We start from the raw sequence: 19,405 nt of genomic DNA, 5'->3' as shown, positions 1-19,405 counted from the left end.
CTCTCCTTACCTCTCCTAGTAAATATCAGTCTAGGGACACTGACCTGTCCACTGCAATGGTGTGAGTGGCACCTGTATCTCTCAGGGCAGAGTTTGGGATCCTATGTACATTGAAGTGGTGGAAGTGCCCACTTCCACCTTCAGGGATCACCAGCTTACCATCTTGACCTTCTCCAGTTGAAAGCTACCAGGACCTCCTCAGCTGAGGTGTCCTCCTCATAGGCTACACTAGCCATCCCAGAGCTAAACTTCATCTTAAGGCAGGCTGCACCCTCTCTGTAGTGTCCTAACTACTGGCGACGAAGCACACACTCTTGTCTGACACTTTCTTCGGTCTTAACACCCTCCTTAGGGTTTTGAGGGAACCTGTTGGTAGGTTTACTACCTTCATCCTTTCCCATCTGTGGGCCCAGCCCTCCTTCTTAGAATCACCATCCTGGGTCTTTTTGGGTACACTTCTCCCCTGACCTTGGTTTGATCCATTTCTGTAGCTGGGCACTGTAGGTAAGAAAACCTCCATTTACATTTTGGGCTGTTTCCTCTCCAAATGTAAGTTAGTGAAATGTGTCCAACTACATTTTATAATAAATTACATATTGTAACTGTATTTATATAGCGCTTATTACCTCTGATGAGTCAAAGAGCTTTTTGGCGCATAGCACGCTACTCCGGAACCCAAAGTAGATTAGTATAGGGAAATAAAAGTTGTTAATCTGAGGTGAAGGCATGTTGGTTTGTTTAACTAGGATAAAGGAGGGGTAGAGGAGGGAAGATTCTAGAAAGTGTTATTTTGAGAGATCATAGTAGTAAAATCAGGTTTGGGATGAGTTCAAAGGAGGGTTAGAGGAGGGAAGAGTTTAGAAGGGCTATTAGAGAGATCATACTAGTTCAATGGTACCTAGATAGAATGACTTTATTTAGACAATGAAGTCCATTAAAGTACAAACAAAAGAATTTAACAAAGATGTACAAACCGGAGACATGTTTCTTAATTAAAATATGCTAGCTAAACAAAAAGCCTTAGCATAAATCACCAATATAAAGCGCAAATGTCTAGTTATACAATCATAATTGTCTCAATTAAGGGATACTAAAATTAGATGAACCTCAATATGATTACCAGTGTAAAGTGCAAGTGACTATTTATTGCAGAGTCATAATTGTCGTAATTCAATAAATCGCAAAAAGAACAATTGATGGACAGAATGCGGAACAATGTCATACATTCACCCCAGTACAGAGATCTGGGCCTTAATCCATCATTTTTTTGCTCACTGTGCCATTCCAGTTTGCACCCAGCCAAATGCAAATCAGTCTTGGCCCTGCACCCAATGGGAACAGTCCAGCCCGAACTGCCAGGCCAGGTCCTCCCTGGACTGAAACATGCAACCTAGGACCGGTTTCGGGTTTTCAGCCGCTCATCAGCCAGGATAGCTTGACTCCAGTGGCATGGAGAGCACGGGACCCACGTCTGGGCATACCCGTCCCACTTCGGGTGACAAATGCAAAAAGAACAATTGATGGATAGAATGCAGAACAATGTCATACATTCACCCCAGTACAGAGATCTGGACCTAAATCCATTGTTTTTTCGCTCACCATGCCATTCCAGTTTGGACCCAGCCATATGCAAATCAGTCTTGGCCCTCCACCCTTTGGGAACAGCCCAGCCCGAACAGCGGGGCGTGTGGTACGTTCCGCCCTTCATGCCATGTCTCATATCGTGTGCTGTGGGCGTGTGCTGTGGGCGTGTGCGGGGCGTGGGATTACGAAAAAAAAAAGCGAGCGTTGTGACCAATATTTCATTCTTTTTTCTTCCCAAGTTCTGTACATTCCAGCCCTGGGTGTGCTTGCCCCGCGCTCCCAGTGACGTGCACCTGCTTTACTGTATGGAGGTTAGGCATGGCGCTATTCCCAAGGGCCGGAAGGAGCGCAAACAGGGGCCATTGTGCAGGAAATCTAATCTCGCCTTAACTTCCGGTGACGCCTGAAGCCCACAATGGGGATTTTCCACTTCTGTTGCGCATGGGCCTCGCGCCACGCACATCCGGAAACAAGGCCCGCCTCCACGGGAAAAAGAAAGGGACTATCTCTCCCCCGGTAAGTACATTGGTGGCACGGCGGCCCACATCTCCAGCAACATACTCATATTTTTAACCACCCATTTGAAAAAGGCACAGGTCTCTCTCATTGATGGCCAGCACCAATATACACTTTTAGACACACCTCCCGCCAGAAGTTCTAGAATTGTGAAGTTTAGAGCTGGGGAGCTACGTTCCAATCTCTGCATCAGCTCAACATCCTGTGATTCCAGGCAAACCGCTTTGTCTCCCCGTGCCTACCACAAATGAATGTGTTCTTCTGTAATGTAAATTGTGCTCATGCCATGTTGTCGAGTTTGCGCTATATAATATTGCAAGGAAAAATAAAGTAGGGAAACTCGAGTTCACACACTACTGACCACGCACTCTTAAGTGCATCAGCAGTGCACTGTGAATCGGAGCGTTTCACAGGCCTGTCACAGATAAGAAATGGTATCAAAACGAAATACTACAAAACAATATACTGCTGACTGGCAGCAATTCATACCCGGACAACGTCGGGACGGGCTGCGAGTGTTTTTATAAAGTGCGGCATGCTAAGCTTTGTATTCATTGTGGCCGCACACTTATCTCCCGCTTCCCTTCTGGCCCGGCCTCGGCTAAGACAGAGGTGGGGACAGAGAGACACAAAATTGTTATCGCTGCCTATTCAACCAAAAAAATAATAATAATAATCATTCGCAACGGCCCCCTAGCGACCCATGATTCGCTCCCAGCAACCATGTGACCATTATTTACAACGTTGCTGGGAGCGTTGCCGCCGACATTGGGTGAAAGTGTGGAGGGCTGCAGGGGGTATAGGCAGCAGCAAACCAGGCTGTTAGAGGCAGCCACAGGACAAGGACAGCACACGGGCGCAGCGGCAGCCAGGCCAGCTCTGGGGTGCCAATACTTCGCCTGCCTTCCACACTCTGCCTAGCCAGGCACGCTATGCCTCTGGGCTGCTTCCCTCTTGACTACTCAGAGCTTAAACATGTATTTAAGGTGAGGCGCTTGTTTATATTGTATGGTAGGTTAGAAAACTATTTTATTTTACTTAACATTTCTAACATAGTATTGATGGGGAACACATGTTGGCATGCGTTTTTCTCGCATAAGTATCCGGGCATTAATTATTAACTGCTGTCGGTGTTGTATGAATGCTTGCCGTGTCTTTGAAGATTTCACCAAGCTTATATTATAACCGGCGTGCCCTCCCTGTCATAAGATAGCGCTCCTGCTGACACGCTGTTAAACTCTAAAGGGTAGCTGTCAGGCCCCATAGCTCCAACGAAGACGGATAGTGGTGAGACTCAACAAAACATGCACGTCCTTTCGAAGCCTTCTGTGGTGACAGAGATAGCTTCCTGTTATCGCATCCTTAACATGAAAGGGATATTTATTTGTGTTTTCAATAACGCAATATGTAAATGTTGGACCGGGGGTTTCCAAGTCACATAGGGTAGCTTGGCACTAAGTAACAAGGCCTAACTCAAAGGTACATGTGTTAAGTTTGCGCCACACCCCTCAGTAACATAACGTCCATCCACTCCAAAATAAGGACACTACACCAATTTATAAAAATACGGGTCGTTTTATAAACAATACTTCTTTGTTCTTTTACTCCATCAGTCTGCTTTGTCACTATTCACATCAAGTACTCCCCATTTGGTTCTTTACATTAATTAAGTTCCCAACAGTACCCTGCATGCAGCAATTCAATAATTCCCCAGAAGATAAAAAGAAAACTCAGCAACAACTGCACTGTGTAATTTTTACATAAGCAGCATCAATATCACTTCCTTAAGGAGTAAACCAAAGGCACTTTACACTTTAAAATCTCCTTGTCTCTTTAACTAGAGAATCTTAAGTATTCAACCATCAGTTACACAGTGTTTACTCTTGGATGTAAGGATGTGGGCAGTTCTAGAGTTTGAATTAGAAACAAGCAGGTTATTTGTCTACTGTGAGAACTGTTCTAATTTCCTTGACAACCCCATTTGTTTTTACCAGATACTTAATAGGACCACCAGGCTCAGGTCAACTTACATGACATCTCTGTACCACGCTATTTGAATGTGACAGGTTCAGAATGTCAAAAAAAAGGGGGGTTTATGGGAAATTAGCTGGGTACTTCCTCCACCTTGTCTCCTATTCCTTTTCCGCTCACTCACACGGAGACAGTCTAATGGATTTCCCCAGTTCCGATATCTGCTAGCCTCTGATGGTTCTTTGTTTCACCTTACGCTGAAATCCTGAATGGAAACAGTTTTCCCTCACCTCGCACTGCGTGTCAACAGCGAGGCCTTCCCCCCTCAGGCGCTGCAGCCGTGCGCTTCAATGAACAGTCTTACCGGGTGTTTGGCAGTCTCGCCCCGGTCAGGATACAATGCCTCTCTCTCTCCTCTCACCACGTTTCTGAGGCTCGGTGGTGTCTTCAGTCGAGGCGCTGTTGGCTCCGTGCAGCTGAAAGGACCGGAGCCACACCGCGACTCTTACCGCGTTGCTGTCGGCACTGCGTCCCGCCCACACCTCAGGCGTCAGAGAGGGAGGGAGCGAACGCAGTTCGGCCTTCTTTGCTCCCCGCCCCTTCTTCCGGATTAACTCTAGGCTGCCTCACTGGCCTTCGTGTTGTCTCCACAAAGGCACGATCGCCCAGCTGACCCCAAGCGGTCCTTCCCGTGGAATCTTCTTAACGGGCTTGAGATAGGAGGGACAGTAGCCCCGTGACGGGGAAATCGGCCACGCTAACCTCAGTGAGGTAAGATAATTTTCTCAGACTGAGGGGCACTTAGGCTTTACTCGACCCCACACACCTTGAGGAGACAGTTCAAGCGGGGTCCCGAAAGGGGTAGGAAAACAGTACCAGTCTTGTTTAATAAATGCGAGTACTCCTGGTCGGATTCTCAGGCTGATCGTCCGCAGCTCTCCCTAAACAGCCCAGCCTGGTTTTCTCTCTGGAGCACAGTTGGATGTCTATAGCTAGGTATGACCCAGTGTTGATAGGGCTTGGTCAATAGGTAGGGGGACCCACTAACACGGTAGGGCAGCCGGCCCGTGGGACGATCTAACCCTTTACAGTGCGCCTTCCTCCCTACACTACTGCTTTACTCCTCACCAGGTTCAACCCAAGCTCCTCCGGTCACTCTAAAATGGCCGCTCACCCACTGGCCCTTATATAGGCAGGTCACAGGCTACTAGAACTGGCCAGAAGGTTCTAGATCATTCCTATACTATCCTATGGGCCTTTTGCCTGGAATTACAGTTATGGCAGTTAATGGCGACCATTTTGTGGGTCTTGTAAATCTAATCAGGAAGGCACTTAGGCCTTAAAAAAAAAAACTATGAGGGCGAAGAGCACCTAACCCCTAGATCAACACCTAAAAACCCAGTGGACATAAAAATTAAAGGTCTTGAGGGGCAAAAAGGGGACAAAAATAAATAAATAATTAGGAGGGACTTCCCAAAGGCAGACAGGTCTAACACGCGTCCCCCCCAGCTGAAAGTGGGGAGAGCTACCCAACCCCTTGGGAGTCCTCATCACTAAGGCGGAAATACCTAGAGAGGCCGTCTGCATTGGCGTGGTCCACTCCAGGCCGATGTTCCACCTGGAAGTTCATTCCCTGTAGGGAGATGGACCATCTCAACAACTTGGGATTTTCCCCCTTCATTTGCATCAGCCAACGAAGAGGTCGATGGTCAGTCTGAACCAGGAAGTGCGAGCCAAACAGGTATAGCCGCAACTTCTTCAGAGCCCATACCACCGCAAAAGCTTCCCGCTCAATTGCACTCCACTTCTGTTCCCGGGGAAGCAGTCTCCTGGACAGGAAGACTACAGGCTGATCCAGACCCTCTTCATTGAGTTGCGATAACACTGCCCCAATGCCATGTTCTGATGCGTCTGTCTGGACAATGAACTCCTTGGAGAAGTCTGGGGCCCTCAGGACCGGTGCTGCACACATTGCCTGCTTCAATTTCACAAAGGCTTGCTGACAAGCCTCTGTCCAGACTACCCGTCGAGGTTGTTTCTTGGATGTGAGCTCTGTGAGGGGCGCTACAATAGTGCCATACCCCTTCACAAAGCGACGGTAGTAACCTGTGAGGCCCAGGAAAGCTCGGACCTCAGTCTGGGTCTTGGGGGGTTCCCAGGCCATGATTGCCTCAATCTTTGCCTGGAGGGGCTGCACTGTTCCCCTACCCACCAAGTGGCCTAGGTACATAACCGACCCCTGCCCAATCTGACATTTGCTGGCCTTGATTGTCAAGCCAGCCTGTTTCAGGGCTTGGAGAACAGCTTGCAAGTGACGCAAATAATCTTCCCAACTGCTGCAGAAGACGGCAATGTCATCCATGTAAGCAGCGGAGAAAGCCTCCATTCCAGAGAGGAACTGGTTCACCAGCCACTGAAAAGTGACGGGGGCGTTCTTGAGCCCAAAGGGCATCACACAAAACTGGAAGTGTCCCTCAGGCGTGGAGAAAGCTGACCTTTCTTTTGCTCCATCTGTAAGGGAGATCTGCCAGTACTCTGAAGTAAGGTCAAAGGTACTCAGATATTGGGCAGCTCCCAGCCGGTCAATCAATTCATCCACCCTAGGGATCGGATGAGCATCAGTCTTGGTCACTGAGTTCAGTCCCCGGTAATCCACACAGAACCTCAGTTCTGGAGTGGTGCCTGGTGGGGCAGCTTTTGGTACTAAAACCACCAGACTGGACTAGGGGCTACTGGAAGGTTCAATGACTCCTAGCTCCAGCATCTTGGTAACCTCGCCATGGATGCTGGCCTTCACCTTGTCTGACAGCCGGTAGGTCTTTGACTTCACTGGTGGGCTGTCTCCTGTGCCCACATCATGGGTACACAGGTGGGTCCTTCCCGGGACAAGGGAGAACAACGAAGAGTACTGCTCCAATATCTGGCGGCAGTCCTCCCGCTGCTCAGGAGTTAGGGATGGGGAGAGATTCACTCCCTCCACCGACCCATCCTTTTCCTGAGACGAAAAAAGGTCCGGGAGAGGTTCGCTTTCCGCTTCCTCTCCTCCATCAGTCACCATCATCAAGATGACCTCGGGCCTCTCATGGTGGGGTTTGAGGCGATTAGCATGCAGCACCCGCAGGGGCTGTCGAGGGGTCGTAAGATCCACCAGGTAGGTGGCCTTACCCTTCTTCTCTAACACCTCAAAGGGGCCTGTCCAGCGATCCTGGAGTGCACTTAGCTCTCCAGGCTCCATCACCCACACTTTCTGGCCAGGCTCCAACTCCACCGGGTGAGCGTTGTGGTCATACCACTCTTTCATTACTGCTTGGCTGGCCTCCAAGTTGTCAGAAGCTTGCTTCCACAACTTTGCCATTTGGCTCCGGAAGGCCAGCATGTAGCTCACCATATCCTGGGGAGGCTTCCTGGGAGACTTTTCTCATCCATCCTTCACCAGGCTGAGAGGTCCACGCACAGGGTGCCCGTACAGTAGCTCAAAGGGGCTGAAGCCCACTCCCTTCTGCGGCACTTCCCTGTAGGAGAATAGCAAACAGGGAAGGAGGACGTCCCATTTCCTCCGCAGGCTCTCAGGCAGACTTCTTATCATGCCTTTCAAGGTCTTGTTGAACCTTTCTACCAGTCCATTGGACTGGGGGTGGTATGGAGTGGTGAACCGGTAGGTCACTCCACATTCCTTCCACATTGCCCGCATATATGCTGACATAAAGTTGGTCCCCCTGTCGGACACAACTTCCTTGGGGAAACCCACTCGGGTAAAGATCCCCATAAGGGCCCTATCCACAACAGGTGCAGTGACAGTCCTCAGAGGAATTGCCTCTGGGTACCGCGTGGCGTGATCCACCAGAACCAGGATAAACCTGTGACCAGCTGTAGTTGGTGGATCCAATGGCCCCACAATGTCGATGCCCACCCTTTCAAAGGGGGTGCTAACGACAGGGAGTGGTTCCAGGGGAGCTTTCAGCTTCACCCCTGTCTTCCCACTGGCTTGACAGGATACACACGTCCGACAGTAGGTGTCAGATGCCACTTTCATCTGAGGCCAGTAAAAGTGGGGGACAAGCCGGGCAAAGGTCTTGTCCTGACCTAAGTGTCCTGCCAAGGGAATCTCATGAGCCAATTCTAGAAGAAAGGCTCGGTATCGTTGAGGGACTACCAAGGCCCGTGATGAACCGGGCAAAGGTACCTTGGGTTCACTGTAGAGGAGTTCGTCCTCCCAGTAAATGTGGTAGTGCCCTGCAACGTTCCCTGCTGCCTGGGCTTCGGCCTGTCGCCTCAGTCCCTCAAGGGTAGGGCACTCCTTTTGGCCCTTACAGAACTCCTCCCTGGTAGGCCCTCCCTCCATATGCCACTCAGCAGGGATAGGTAAGTCCTCCAGGGAGACTACTTCCCCCTCCACGGACTCCTGGCCCACCACCGCAGGTGGCCGATCTGTCTCATGGGGTGTAGAAGCCGAAGCAGGCTTCTCCTGTCTTCGGGTCTTTCCCTCTTTGGCAGCGGGCTGGGCCATTATTCCAGGCTCCAGCCCAGGCGAACTCCCTCTCTGGGCAGTCGCAGACCTTGTGCTTGCACAGGCCCAGTCAGGTGTACCCAGCATCTCCGAATGAGTCCGGTATTCCACCTCCTTTCAAGCATTGTGCTCCATGTCATTCCCCAACAGACAATCGACTGGCACGGCAGGGCTTACGGCAACTCGAAGTGAACCTGCAACCCCTTCCCACTCAAAGGGAACCTCGGCCACAGGGTAGTGGCCCAATCTGCCGTCAGCCATCGTGGCAGGGTGGAGTACATGTGGAATCACCTGCTCTGGAGACACCAGTTGACTCCTTACCATAGTCATACTGGCTCCTGTGTCTCTCAGAGCCCCCCTCTTTGGCCATTGATGGTGACCCATTGCCCATACTTGGTAGTATTTGAGGGCACCTGGATCTTTGGAACCATCTCCTGATCTCCCAGGGACACTAAGGTGACATCCGCCCACTCACCCCCCTTATCTAAGGGCAACTCCTCCCCGAGCACTACACTAGCTACTCCTGGGGCTTTCCCTCCTGTGGGAGGGGGTGGTCTCTTTGGGCACTTGACATCTCCCTTATAATGTCCAACACCACCACACTCGAAGCAGTGGACAACCCTTGGCTGCTGGCTTTGGCCAGGATGAGGGTTTCTGGGCGGGTTAGCCTTAGGGGTGAATCCTGTTCCCTTTCCCTGGAAACTGTTTTGGGGACCTTTTGAGAACTCCCGCTTTTTATCTCCCCCCTCCTTCTTCTGGGGGGCGCCCTGTCCGGCCCTTTGGGAATCCCCTCCAGTCCCCTTTGAGGACACCCGGGTACTTGCCCAGATGTCCGCCTCCTCTGCAAGCTTCCTGGGGTTGGTCAGCTTGCTGTCCACCAGGTGTTGACGCAGCTCGGGAAAACATTTCTCGAGTAGGTGCTCTTTAAGAATAAGGTCGTACAACCCCTCATAGTCCCTCACCTCGCTGCCTTGTATCCAACCCTCTAGTGCCTTCCTTGCATAGTCCAGGAAATCTACCCAATTTTGTGTGCCTAATTTGTGACTTCCCCATAACTTTTGCCGATACTTCTCTGGGGTCAGCCCAAACTTCTTAATTAGCGCCACTTTCATGGTGGGGTAGTGGGTCTGCTCTTCCTGTTCCAGGGCTAATAATGTGTCCCGTCCAGTAGGAGGCATATATTTGTATAAACCACCCCCCCAGTGTTTTTCTTGGATCCCATGGGCTCTTAAGGAGACCTCATAGGCAGCCAGCCACTTAGCGATGTCATCCCCTGGGCTGTAGCTGGCAACTATGTCTTTAGGTAGGTAGGGTCTGGATTCCCTGGTCAGTTCTTTTGTTTCGCTGCCACCATTTGGAGAATTGGAGGGTCCTATCTTGAGGGCCTTGAGTTCTAGCTCCCTAAGTTTCAACTCGTGAGCCATCCTCTGTTCCTCCCTCTCCTTTTCCAACCTGGCTAACTCCCACTTTAGCTGTCTTTTTTCCCTCCTGTCCACTAGTTCAGCTTCGGTTAAGCTTCTTCCGGAGACACTGCTGCCCTCCCTTGAGAAGGTCCTAGGTCCTGGGAGTAAGTTTTCCATCTCAGGATGGAAAAATCCTTTTACCCCTATAACTGTGTCCCGGTCCGTCCCCTCTTCCTCCTCCTTTCCCTCTCCATGTGCTGCCACCCAAGCCCTCAAACTGGTCTGGAGTTCCCCCTTCTTGGCCCCACGCTTAAAAAACACTCCCATCTTCTGGCAAAAGTCTCTAAGCTGGGCTGCAGAATAGGTTTCCAGTTCCTCCAGAGCAAATTCCATTTTGCTGTTGAGAGATATCGGGACAGTCACTCGGGAAGAATTGGTTCAAAGGGCAATTCGAAGCTACCTCCACCCACCACCAGGAGTAAATTTGGAAAAAGCAAAAGAAGTAATTGGGAAGTCCGCAAGGAGAAAACTCCAGGTGTAGGCCTGTGGAGTACACTTTGTTACTGCAGAGTAGACGCAAACACAGTTCAGATCCCACCGCTAGACACCAATTATGTTGGACCTGGGGTTTCCAAGTCACATAGGGTAGCTTGGCACTAGGTAACAAGGCCTAACTCAAAGGTACATGTGTTAAGTTTGCGCCACACCCCTCAGTAACATAACGTCCATCCACTCCAAAATAAGGACACTACACCAATTTATAAAAATACGGGTTGTTTTATAGAACAATACTTCTTTGTTCTTTTACTCCATCAGTCTGCTTTGTCACTATTCACATCAAGTACTCCCCATTTGGTTCTTTACATTAATTAAGTTCCCAACAGTACCCTGCATGCAGCAATTCAATAATTCCCCAGAAGATAAAAAGAAAACTCAGCAACAACTGCACTGTGTAATTTTTACATAAGCAGCATCAATATCACTTCCTTAAGGAGTAAACCAAAGGCACTTTACACTTTAAAATCTCCTTGTCTCTTTAACTAGAGAATCTTAAGTATTCAACCATCAGTTACACAGTGTTTACTCTTGGATGTAAGGATTTGGGCAGTTCTAGAGTTTGAATTAGAAACAAACAGGTTATTTGTCTACTGTGAGAACTGTTCTAATTTCCTTGACAACCCCATTTGTTTTTACCAGATACTTAATAGGACCACCAGGCTCAGGTCAACTTACATGACATCTCTGTACCACGCTATTTGAATGTGACAGGTTCAGAATGTCAAAAAAAAGGGGGGTTTATGGGAAATTAGCTGGGTACTTCCTCCACCTTGTCTCCTATTCCTTTTCCGCTCACTCACACGGAGACAGTCTAATGGATTTCCCCAGTTCCGATATCTGCTAGCCTCTGATGGTTCTTTGTTTCACCTTACGCTGAAATCCTGAATGGAAACAGTTTTCCCTCACCTCACACTGCGTGTCAACAGCGAGGCCTTCCCCCCTCAGGCGCTGCAGCCGTGCGCTTCACTGAACAGTCTTACCGGGTGTTTGGCAGTCTCGCCCCGGTCAGGATACACAGCCTCTCTCTCTCCTCTCACCACGCTTCTGAGGCTCGGTGGTGTCTTCAGTCGAGGCGCTGTTGGCTCCGGCAGCTGAAAGGACCGGAGCCACATCGCGACTCTTACCGCGTGCTGTCGGCACTGCGTCCCGCCCACACCTCAGGCGTCAGAGAGGGAGGGAGCGAACGCAGTCCGGCCTTCTTTGCTCCCCGCCCCTTCTTCCGGGTTAACTCTAGCCTGCCTCACTGGCCTTCGCGTTGTCTCCACAAAGGCACGATCGCCCAGCTGACCCCAAGCGGTCCTTCCCGTGGAATCTCCCTAACGGGATTGAGGTAGGAGGGACAGTAGCCCCGTGACAGGGAAATCGGCCACGCTAACCTCAGTGAGGTAAGATAATTTTCTCAGACTGAGGGGCGCTTAGGGCTTTACTCGACCCCACACACTTTGAGGAGACAGTTCAAGCGGGGTCCCGAAAGGGGTAGGAAAACAGTACCAGTCTTGTTTAATAAATGCGGGTACTCCTGGTCGGATTCTCAGGCTGATCGTCCGCAGCTCTCCCTAAACAGCCCAGCCTGGGTTTCTCTCTGGAGCACAGTTCGATGTCTATAGCTAGGTATGACCCAGTGTTGATAGGGCTTGGTCAATCGGTAGGGGGACCCACTAATACGGTAGGGCAGCCGGCCCTTGGGACGATCTAACCCTTTACAGTCCGCCTTCCTCCCTACACTACTGCTTTACTCCTCACCAGGTTCAACCCAAGCTCCTCCGGTCACTCTAAAATGGCCGCTCAGCCACTGGCCCTTATATAGGCAGGTCACAGGCTACCAGAACTGGCCAGAAGGTTTTAGATCATTCCTATACTATCCTATGGGCCTTTTGCCTGGAATTACAGTTATGGCAGTTAATGGCGACCATTTTGTGGGTCTTGTAAATCTAATCAGGAAGGCACCTAGGCCTAAAAAAAAAACAACTATGAGGGCGAAGAGCACCTAACCCCTAGATCAACACCTAAAAACCCAGTGGACATAAAAATTAAAGGTCTTGAGGGGCAAAAAGGGGACAAAAATAAATAAATAATTAGGAGGGACTTCCCAAAGGCAGACAGGTCTAACAGTAAGCTTTTTAGAATGCCTACACCCTTTGCTCAGTTAAGTCGTTTACCAATTGGTTACCTTCAAAGCTGCAGTTACTTATTTTATGCAGTTTTAGCCATTTGTAATTCAGAACCATTTTAAACAAGCATTTGCAATGCAATAGGTCTCGCATTTACGCAAGTTTAAGCTATTGGCATTGTAAATGACTAACAGCTAGATTCATGAAAGAGCCGTTTTGCGAGTCCTTAATAGCGATTATTAAGGAACCGCTATTAAGGACTTGCAAAACGGGATTCATGTAGGAATCGCTAAATAAATTGCGATTCCTACACATTTCTTATTTGCGATTAGCAAATTGCTAATCGCAAATAAGGAATACTCCCCATTCATTCCTATGGGCCTTTAATAAGGAATAACTCCCTATTCATTCCTATGGGCCTAAAGGCCCATAGGAATGAATGGGGAGTATTCCTTATTTGCGATTAGCAATTAGCTAAACGCAAATAAGATAGTGATTTCAAGGGTGCCGGGGGTGTCCAAAGGACACCCTGTAGCACCCCTGAAATGCAAATTTACACAGGTGGTGCGCACACACATGTCCAAAGGACATGTGTGTGTGTAACATGCAACTGAGAAAAATGCACTAAAGTGCTTTTTTCTATTTTTTAGTTATTTACCACGAAGTCAAACTTCGTGGTAAATAGCGGCCAAATATTGCGAATTCGCAATTTAAAATTGGTTAATGAATTGCATTTAAGGAATCTCTAATAGAGATTCCTTAAATGCAATTCTTCGCAAATATGCGATTTCGCAAATAGCGATTTTTGCATTTGGGATGATGAATCCCAAATGCAAAAATTGCGCTCGCAAAGGGCCAGATTCTCAGAATCTGGCCCTTTGCGAGCCGATTTTTCGTTCATGAATCTGGCTGAATGTGTTTTATTTAGGTTTCAAAAACCAAAACATAAATAAAAAGCATTTTCATTCACAATGCCAATAGCTCAAACTTGTGTAAAAGCGAGACCTATTGCATTGCAAATGCTTGTTTGGAAATACGGACTGTAAAAAGTGTTTGGCTGTCAGAAGTTATGGCAGTGAAAACAGACTCAGTATTGTCTCTATGTCCATGGTTGCAGTTTGTTTATATTGGAAATGGGGAACTTGCATTGTTAGGCTATGACGAAGACCGTTTTGGTTGAAACACGTTGCCAAAAATAAAGCACTTTACTGCAGACCCTGGAGTGCGGTCTCATTTTTGTGTCTCTTCTGTCATTGTAAGATAGCGTGCACTAGATATGTGAAAATGACACATTATTTATTATTAGGCAAGGAACTAACACAAAGGAATGCACCCAAATACTTTGCTTGATTTGCCAAGTGATCAAGAGGAAAGAGAGGGAGAGAAGTATGCATAGTACATGACTTATGAGAATGGTGATATTGGTCTCCTCAATGCTCTATCCTATGTGTAGCCGGGTGGGAACTTTGCTGTCACACATGTTACGAAATAGATAATAAGGCCGGTCTGCCAGGACCTCAGTTATTTGGATGAAAAGAACACCAGAAATCAAAAGACATCTTATGTTGGCATTAACATGGAGCTATGGGCCTGATCGATACAGATGCAGAGGTTTTTTCCTCTGCACGATAACATTGCTACTATATGGATAGTGTACCTGCTGTTGAGGTGTTGCCTGCTGTAGTAGTTGTGTGGAGTCTTGGATTGCAGTGGGCAAAGACTTATGGATGGATAGACTGCATAGATTCTTAACTTCCAAGCATTGAAAGTGAAAAGCTGTCCCTTGCCACTACAGTGAACTTGAAAGCAAGCAAGTGCCGCCAAAGACGGGGGTTGAGTCAGAAGACACCCTAGAGATAGAACAATGTTTACATTAAGGGGTCATAGACCTTTAAGGCATCCCAGAACTTCCTGCAATACTTGATACACCAGCCCTAAAATGGAAGCAGCTGTTATCGCCATCTCATTCCCACAGAATGATCCTGGTGCTATTCCATAAACTTCACCTCTTGGACCCGGGTTTTCCTCAACAATAGGCTCCTTAGCCCAAGATCCAGATGCTACCTTAGAAGAAGTTGGAAGGATGAGAACTCACAAACAAGTGCTTGGGTTCAGGGAGGTCATGCGAGGGTACCAGCAGTAGTCATATATGGTGTCTCCTTCAGCCATCTGCAGCACACGACTCTGTAGAGAAGGAAGCAAATGTTTCAGAGTTCTTGCACTCTTCTGTATTCAAACATTTATGAGGCTTAGCTGTGATTTGAACGTACAAGAGAGATTCCCTCCCACACATTAAAACCATGATTTTTATGTAAGACTCAATATCATGATCATCAATACTTTATTCGGTGTTTGCAACCAAAAAAAGTACATGAGCAAATACAGTATGCAAAAACACATAAAATCATGGTGGAGCCAACTCAACTCGCGTCAATGGTCAATCCCATATAAAACATTTTAGAATCAGGTGAAACAAACAAGGCTAGACTCATCCACATACCGTAGTGAGCCCACAAAAAGTAATCATGAATATACTAAGATTGAAGACGTGGATCTGCATTCGCTAAAACCTGGCTAATAAGATCCAAGAGTAGTTACAAGCCAAAACCATATACAAGCACTAATTAAAATACAGGTAGTTTAAAAAGGCTTATCAATGTAATTAAAATACATTCATAAAAGAGGGAATCCCTGCACATTCACATAATGGAAACAGAAGAAGTAAATCTAAAGACTAGAAGGATTAACCCAGTGCTTGGAACATATCAGATGACAAGAAGGCTCAGACCAGCGTGTTACCTCTGATGCGCCTGCTCCACTGGAGATATTTGGACACAGCACAGACAACCGTCTGCAAGGACTCCGTGTGCAAGAGCCTCTAGGCTACCTGCAGCGGTCTGCTTCCAAGTTGTTTGCAGATTGGGTCGATCCATGCTTTCCTAGGTCAGGCATAGCATAGCAGAAGAAAAAGTATTCGTCAGCCTGCCGGATTGACTGAAATATGGTACTCATACTAGCTTGTAAGGCGTAATATCATGAAGGGAGAAAAATTGAAGAGTAAGGAATTCTCCCACTATAATAAAAGGGAACACTCTATGAAGGGGTGCATTGAAAACATACAATAAGACGAATAATAAAGACATGCATGAGATAAATGAGAGAAGATTAGGGGTTAGAAAGATGATAGAGGGCCAAACTGGTATGAGACACATTTTAGCTTCAGCATCCACTGTGCTTACATACCATTTCTGCAAGAATATCCCAATCATCACTGTACAGCTCCGGAGGAAGGTTATATATTCGTAGGATGTTGTCTGCGCTGTTTGTGAGCAGACAGGATCCATCTGGGGCCCTGGGAGAAGCACAAAACCAGGGTGGTTATATAAACCAAGTGGATAATATAAACTCGACTGCAACATTATATTTAGTTAAAGATGTTTAACAAACAGACTTGGCAACCTTTGCAAAAATCTACTTTATTAAAGACGCTCAACAAACAGACCTGACAACAGTGGCAGGAAGTCTGTTTTGCAGGCCATGGCTGGTCACCATCTTCGTAATTTAATGCAGTCACTCAATTGGCACTTAGGAAATAAATGCATGCCTAGCACGCACAGGAAGACCACATGGCTGCTGACATGCAAACAGACCCTATATTTAGCCATGCAAAAGAAGCCACAGGGACTGTGGTACAATGGGCGACAGTGAACAGGTAACAGAACACCAGCACAACTTATTCTTCACATCAGCAGAGGTCATCTCATTCATCAAGATCCTGTACAGCCCGATAATGTGATCCACTCTCTGCTTCCATCAGCACATTCCTCTTATCTTCGCATTCATGCCTCTGACCAGCCCCTCGCCTATAGACAACGGTACCACTTAACAGTACCTCTCACAGTCAAGTTATCAATTCAAAGGCTACTGTTATTCCCTTCTAGAAACCAACCACAAATTCCTTCCATGGCATGGCCTTCACTGCATACATAACTGTCAAGCCACACTCAAGCCAACGCCATTAGCACCCAAAATATGAACTGCAGACTTCAGATGACCGGGTACGAGTTACGCCTGGTACATACAATTTGATTTTCTTTTCCATTTCCTACAAGTTGTGTAAATGTAGCAGGTCCATCATAGTACTGGCTCAAACTCGCTTACAAACGGCTTTGATTCGTAGCCTTTCGTCAAAATGCCTGATATAATGCATGACTAACGGCTAAAAAGCATCACAGAATTCTAGATTCAAGCAGGGATTAAGACAGGGGCTCACCTTCGAGCACTGTACATGCACAAAAAATGTAAACATGGAGACTAGGCCTGCCAGACCAAGCAGTTTTCACAATCAGATTTGAAGATCTGACAATGCAAGAGTTTGTGACTTTTGTATACTAAATCCAGACAATCTGTTAGAGAAGCAGGTGGTAGGCTGACAGGGAAATCAAAATATTAAGATGCAACTAACAAGTAACTAACCCTGCTTCCAGTCATACCAGCAGTGTCAAGAAATGTGCCAAATTCTCGAGCAGCGTGTGGATTGCGATATTGTGCTTGTGGCCGCTCTGGGGGCAAGAACTGCAGCGGAGCCCCTTCATTTTACTATCCTGCGACCTGGGAGCATATCGGCTCGGTCACCTCTGCAGGGGGAGAGCCTGATTCATCATTTGCTTTGGGAGCGGGACTGCGAGGTCCAGAAGTGCTAGCGCCGTCCACCGCGCGCACCTGGTTCCTCTTCCCGCCCCCTTCTCCCTCCGACCCGCCTGGAAACTCTTTAAACTCCTCGCGGCCCCCGCTGGCGCGGGTGCCGCTCGAGCAGCGTGTGGATTGCGATATTGTGCTTGTGGCCGCTCTGGGGGCAAGAACTGCAGCGGAGCCCCTTCATTTTACTATCCTGCGACCTGGGAGCATATCGGCTCGGTCACCTCGGCAGGGGGAGAGCCTGATTCATCATTTGCTTTGGGAGCGGGACTGCGAGGTCCAGAAGTGCTAGCGCCGTCCACCGCGCGCACCTGGTTCCTCGTCCCGCCCCCTTCTCCCTCTGACCCGCCTGGAAACTCTTTAAACTCCTTGCGGCCCCCGCTGGCGCGGGAGCCGCTCGAGCAGCGTGTGGATTGCGATATTGTGCTTGTGGCCGCTCTGGGGGCAAGAACTGCAGAGGAGCCCCTTCATTTTACTATCCTGCGACCTGGGAGCATATCGGCTCGGTCACCTCAGCAGGGGGAGAGCCTGATTCATCATTTGCTTTGGGAGCGGGACTGCGAGGTCCAGAAGTGCTAGCGCCGTCCACCGCGCGCACCTGGTTCCTCTTTCCGCACCCTTCTCTCCTCCTCTATTTTAACCACGCCTGGAATGCGTACGCGGGACGCGCGCGGACGACGAAGCGGGCGAAGACCGGGCCAAGAGCGGGCCCGTTTGTGCCCGTTCGTGACCGACAGTGACCGGACTGGGCCACTCCCTTAAATCTTCCTGCTGCATGATTTCCTGTGGATCATGGTCGGTCGCGAAACCAGGAGCAAATCCCTGCTGGCTGGAGGCTCTCATTCTGCCGCAGGAGGTATGGAGAAGTTTCTTACTAGGGCTAATAACATTATTGACAAAGAAATCGTCACACTGGAGAAACGACTGTCCAAGGAACTAATGTCTCTTAAACGTTCTAGTATGGGCCCTTTAGCCAATGCTAAAACTCCTGAAAGACCCACTGACTGCTTGCCTGTGGTGGATGCCCAACTTTTACTTCCCGATTCTGCCCCTCCACTAAGTGTAGATTCTGTTGTTATATCTAATCCCTCCATTATCGTAGCTGATTCTAGCCTTGTCTCTGATTGTGCAAATGTTTCCTTTCCCTCTGTAAATGTTGGAAATACTACCCTCCTTACCACTCAGGGGGGGAAAGAAGGGGCTATTAAGAAACGGAAGAGACAGTATAACAGAAAGGGTAAAAATATCGGGAGGGCATCTAAAACAGCCAAATTAGATGGAGATTCTGTATTGTTGAATACCAACTGTGAAGGGAGCCCACCCTGTAACAATATCTCTATGGATAAAATTGCAACCCTACTAAAATCGATTATTTTTCCATTAGAGGCCAAACTAGATAGGCTTGATTTTAGAATGTCTAATATAGAGAAATCAACTGCTATTCTTTTAGCTAACTCCACCAAACCTAATAGTTCTGGTCTCCTTCCTAGTATGCCTGCTCCCCAAATTATTCATCCAACTACTGTGTCCCAAATTCCTGTCCCAACGACCGTAAGTACCCAACCTGTTCCCCAAGTCTCTAACTCGGTTAGCCTAGTTGCCCCTCAGAATATTCCAGGCCCCCCCCCAGGTCTGCATATCCCACCTCCACTTATGTCTATCGATACCCAAGGGCCCCCACCTGAAGATCTCAAAACACCAAGAACTAGACGGCCTGATCTCCCACCGGAGGCCAACCGGTTTATGGTAATTCTGGCAGGAGCACCTCCATTAGATAGGGGTGAAACCGAAACCTTTAGTTCCCTTAAAAACCAAGTTATAAAATGGCTTAATTGGAACCGACCCCTACCGGCACACCTGCACAATGAAGTCATCATGGTGAGGAGGGTACCATGGGTTGGTAAAACCCCAAAATCCATCAAGGGAGATTGTATCACTGTCAGTTTTAGAGATCCACGGACAGTGTCTTACATATGTGCGGGTGTTAATAGGTCATTAGATTCTACTATCCAGACTCTCCCTGTCTCCTTTTTTTTCCCACCACCTTTTAACCCTAT

The 19,405-nt window shown here is 48.2% G+C and overlaps 1 protein-coding gene across 1 annotated transcript in view; it reads right to left on the bottom strand.

Moving 5' to 3' along the window:
• WRAP53 (WD repeat containing antisense to TP53) overlaps positions 1 to 19,405 on the bottom strand; it is a 159,645-nt gene that overhangs the window by 103,661 nt on the left and 36,579 nt on the right. The window contains exons 4-5 of the mRNA XM_086946059.1: positions 15,894 to 16,002; positions 14,746 to 14,834 (exon numbers count right to left, since the gene is read on the bottom strand). Of these exons, the coding sequence (XP_086802185.1) occupies positions 14,746 to 14,834; positions 15,894 to 16,002 (198 nt within the window). The remainder of the gene's footprint in view (positions 1 to 14,745; positions 14,835 to 15,893; positions 16,003 to 19,405) is intronic.

The sequence above is a fragment of the Lissotriton vulgaris genome, chromosome 12 (assembly GCF_964263255.1).
Source record: "Lissotriton vulgaris chromosome 12, aLisVul1.2, whole genome shotgun sequence".
NCBI lineage: Eukaryota > Metazoa > Chordata > Amphibia > Caudata > Salamandridae > Lissotriton > Lissotriton vulgaris.
This window is presented reverse-complemented; position numbering and strand designations above follow the sequence as displayed.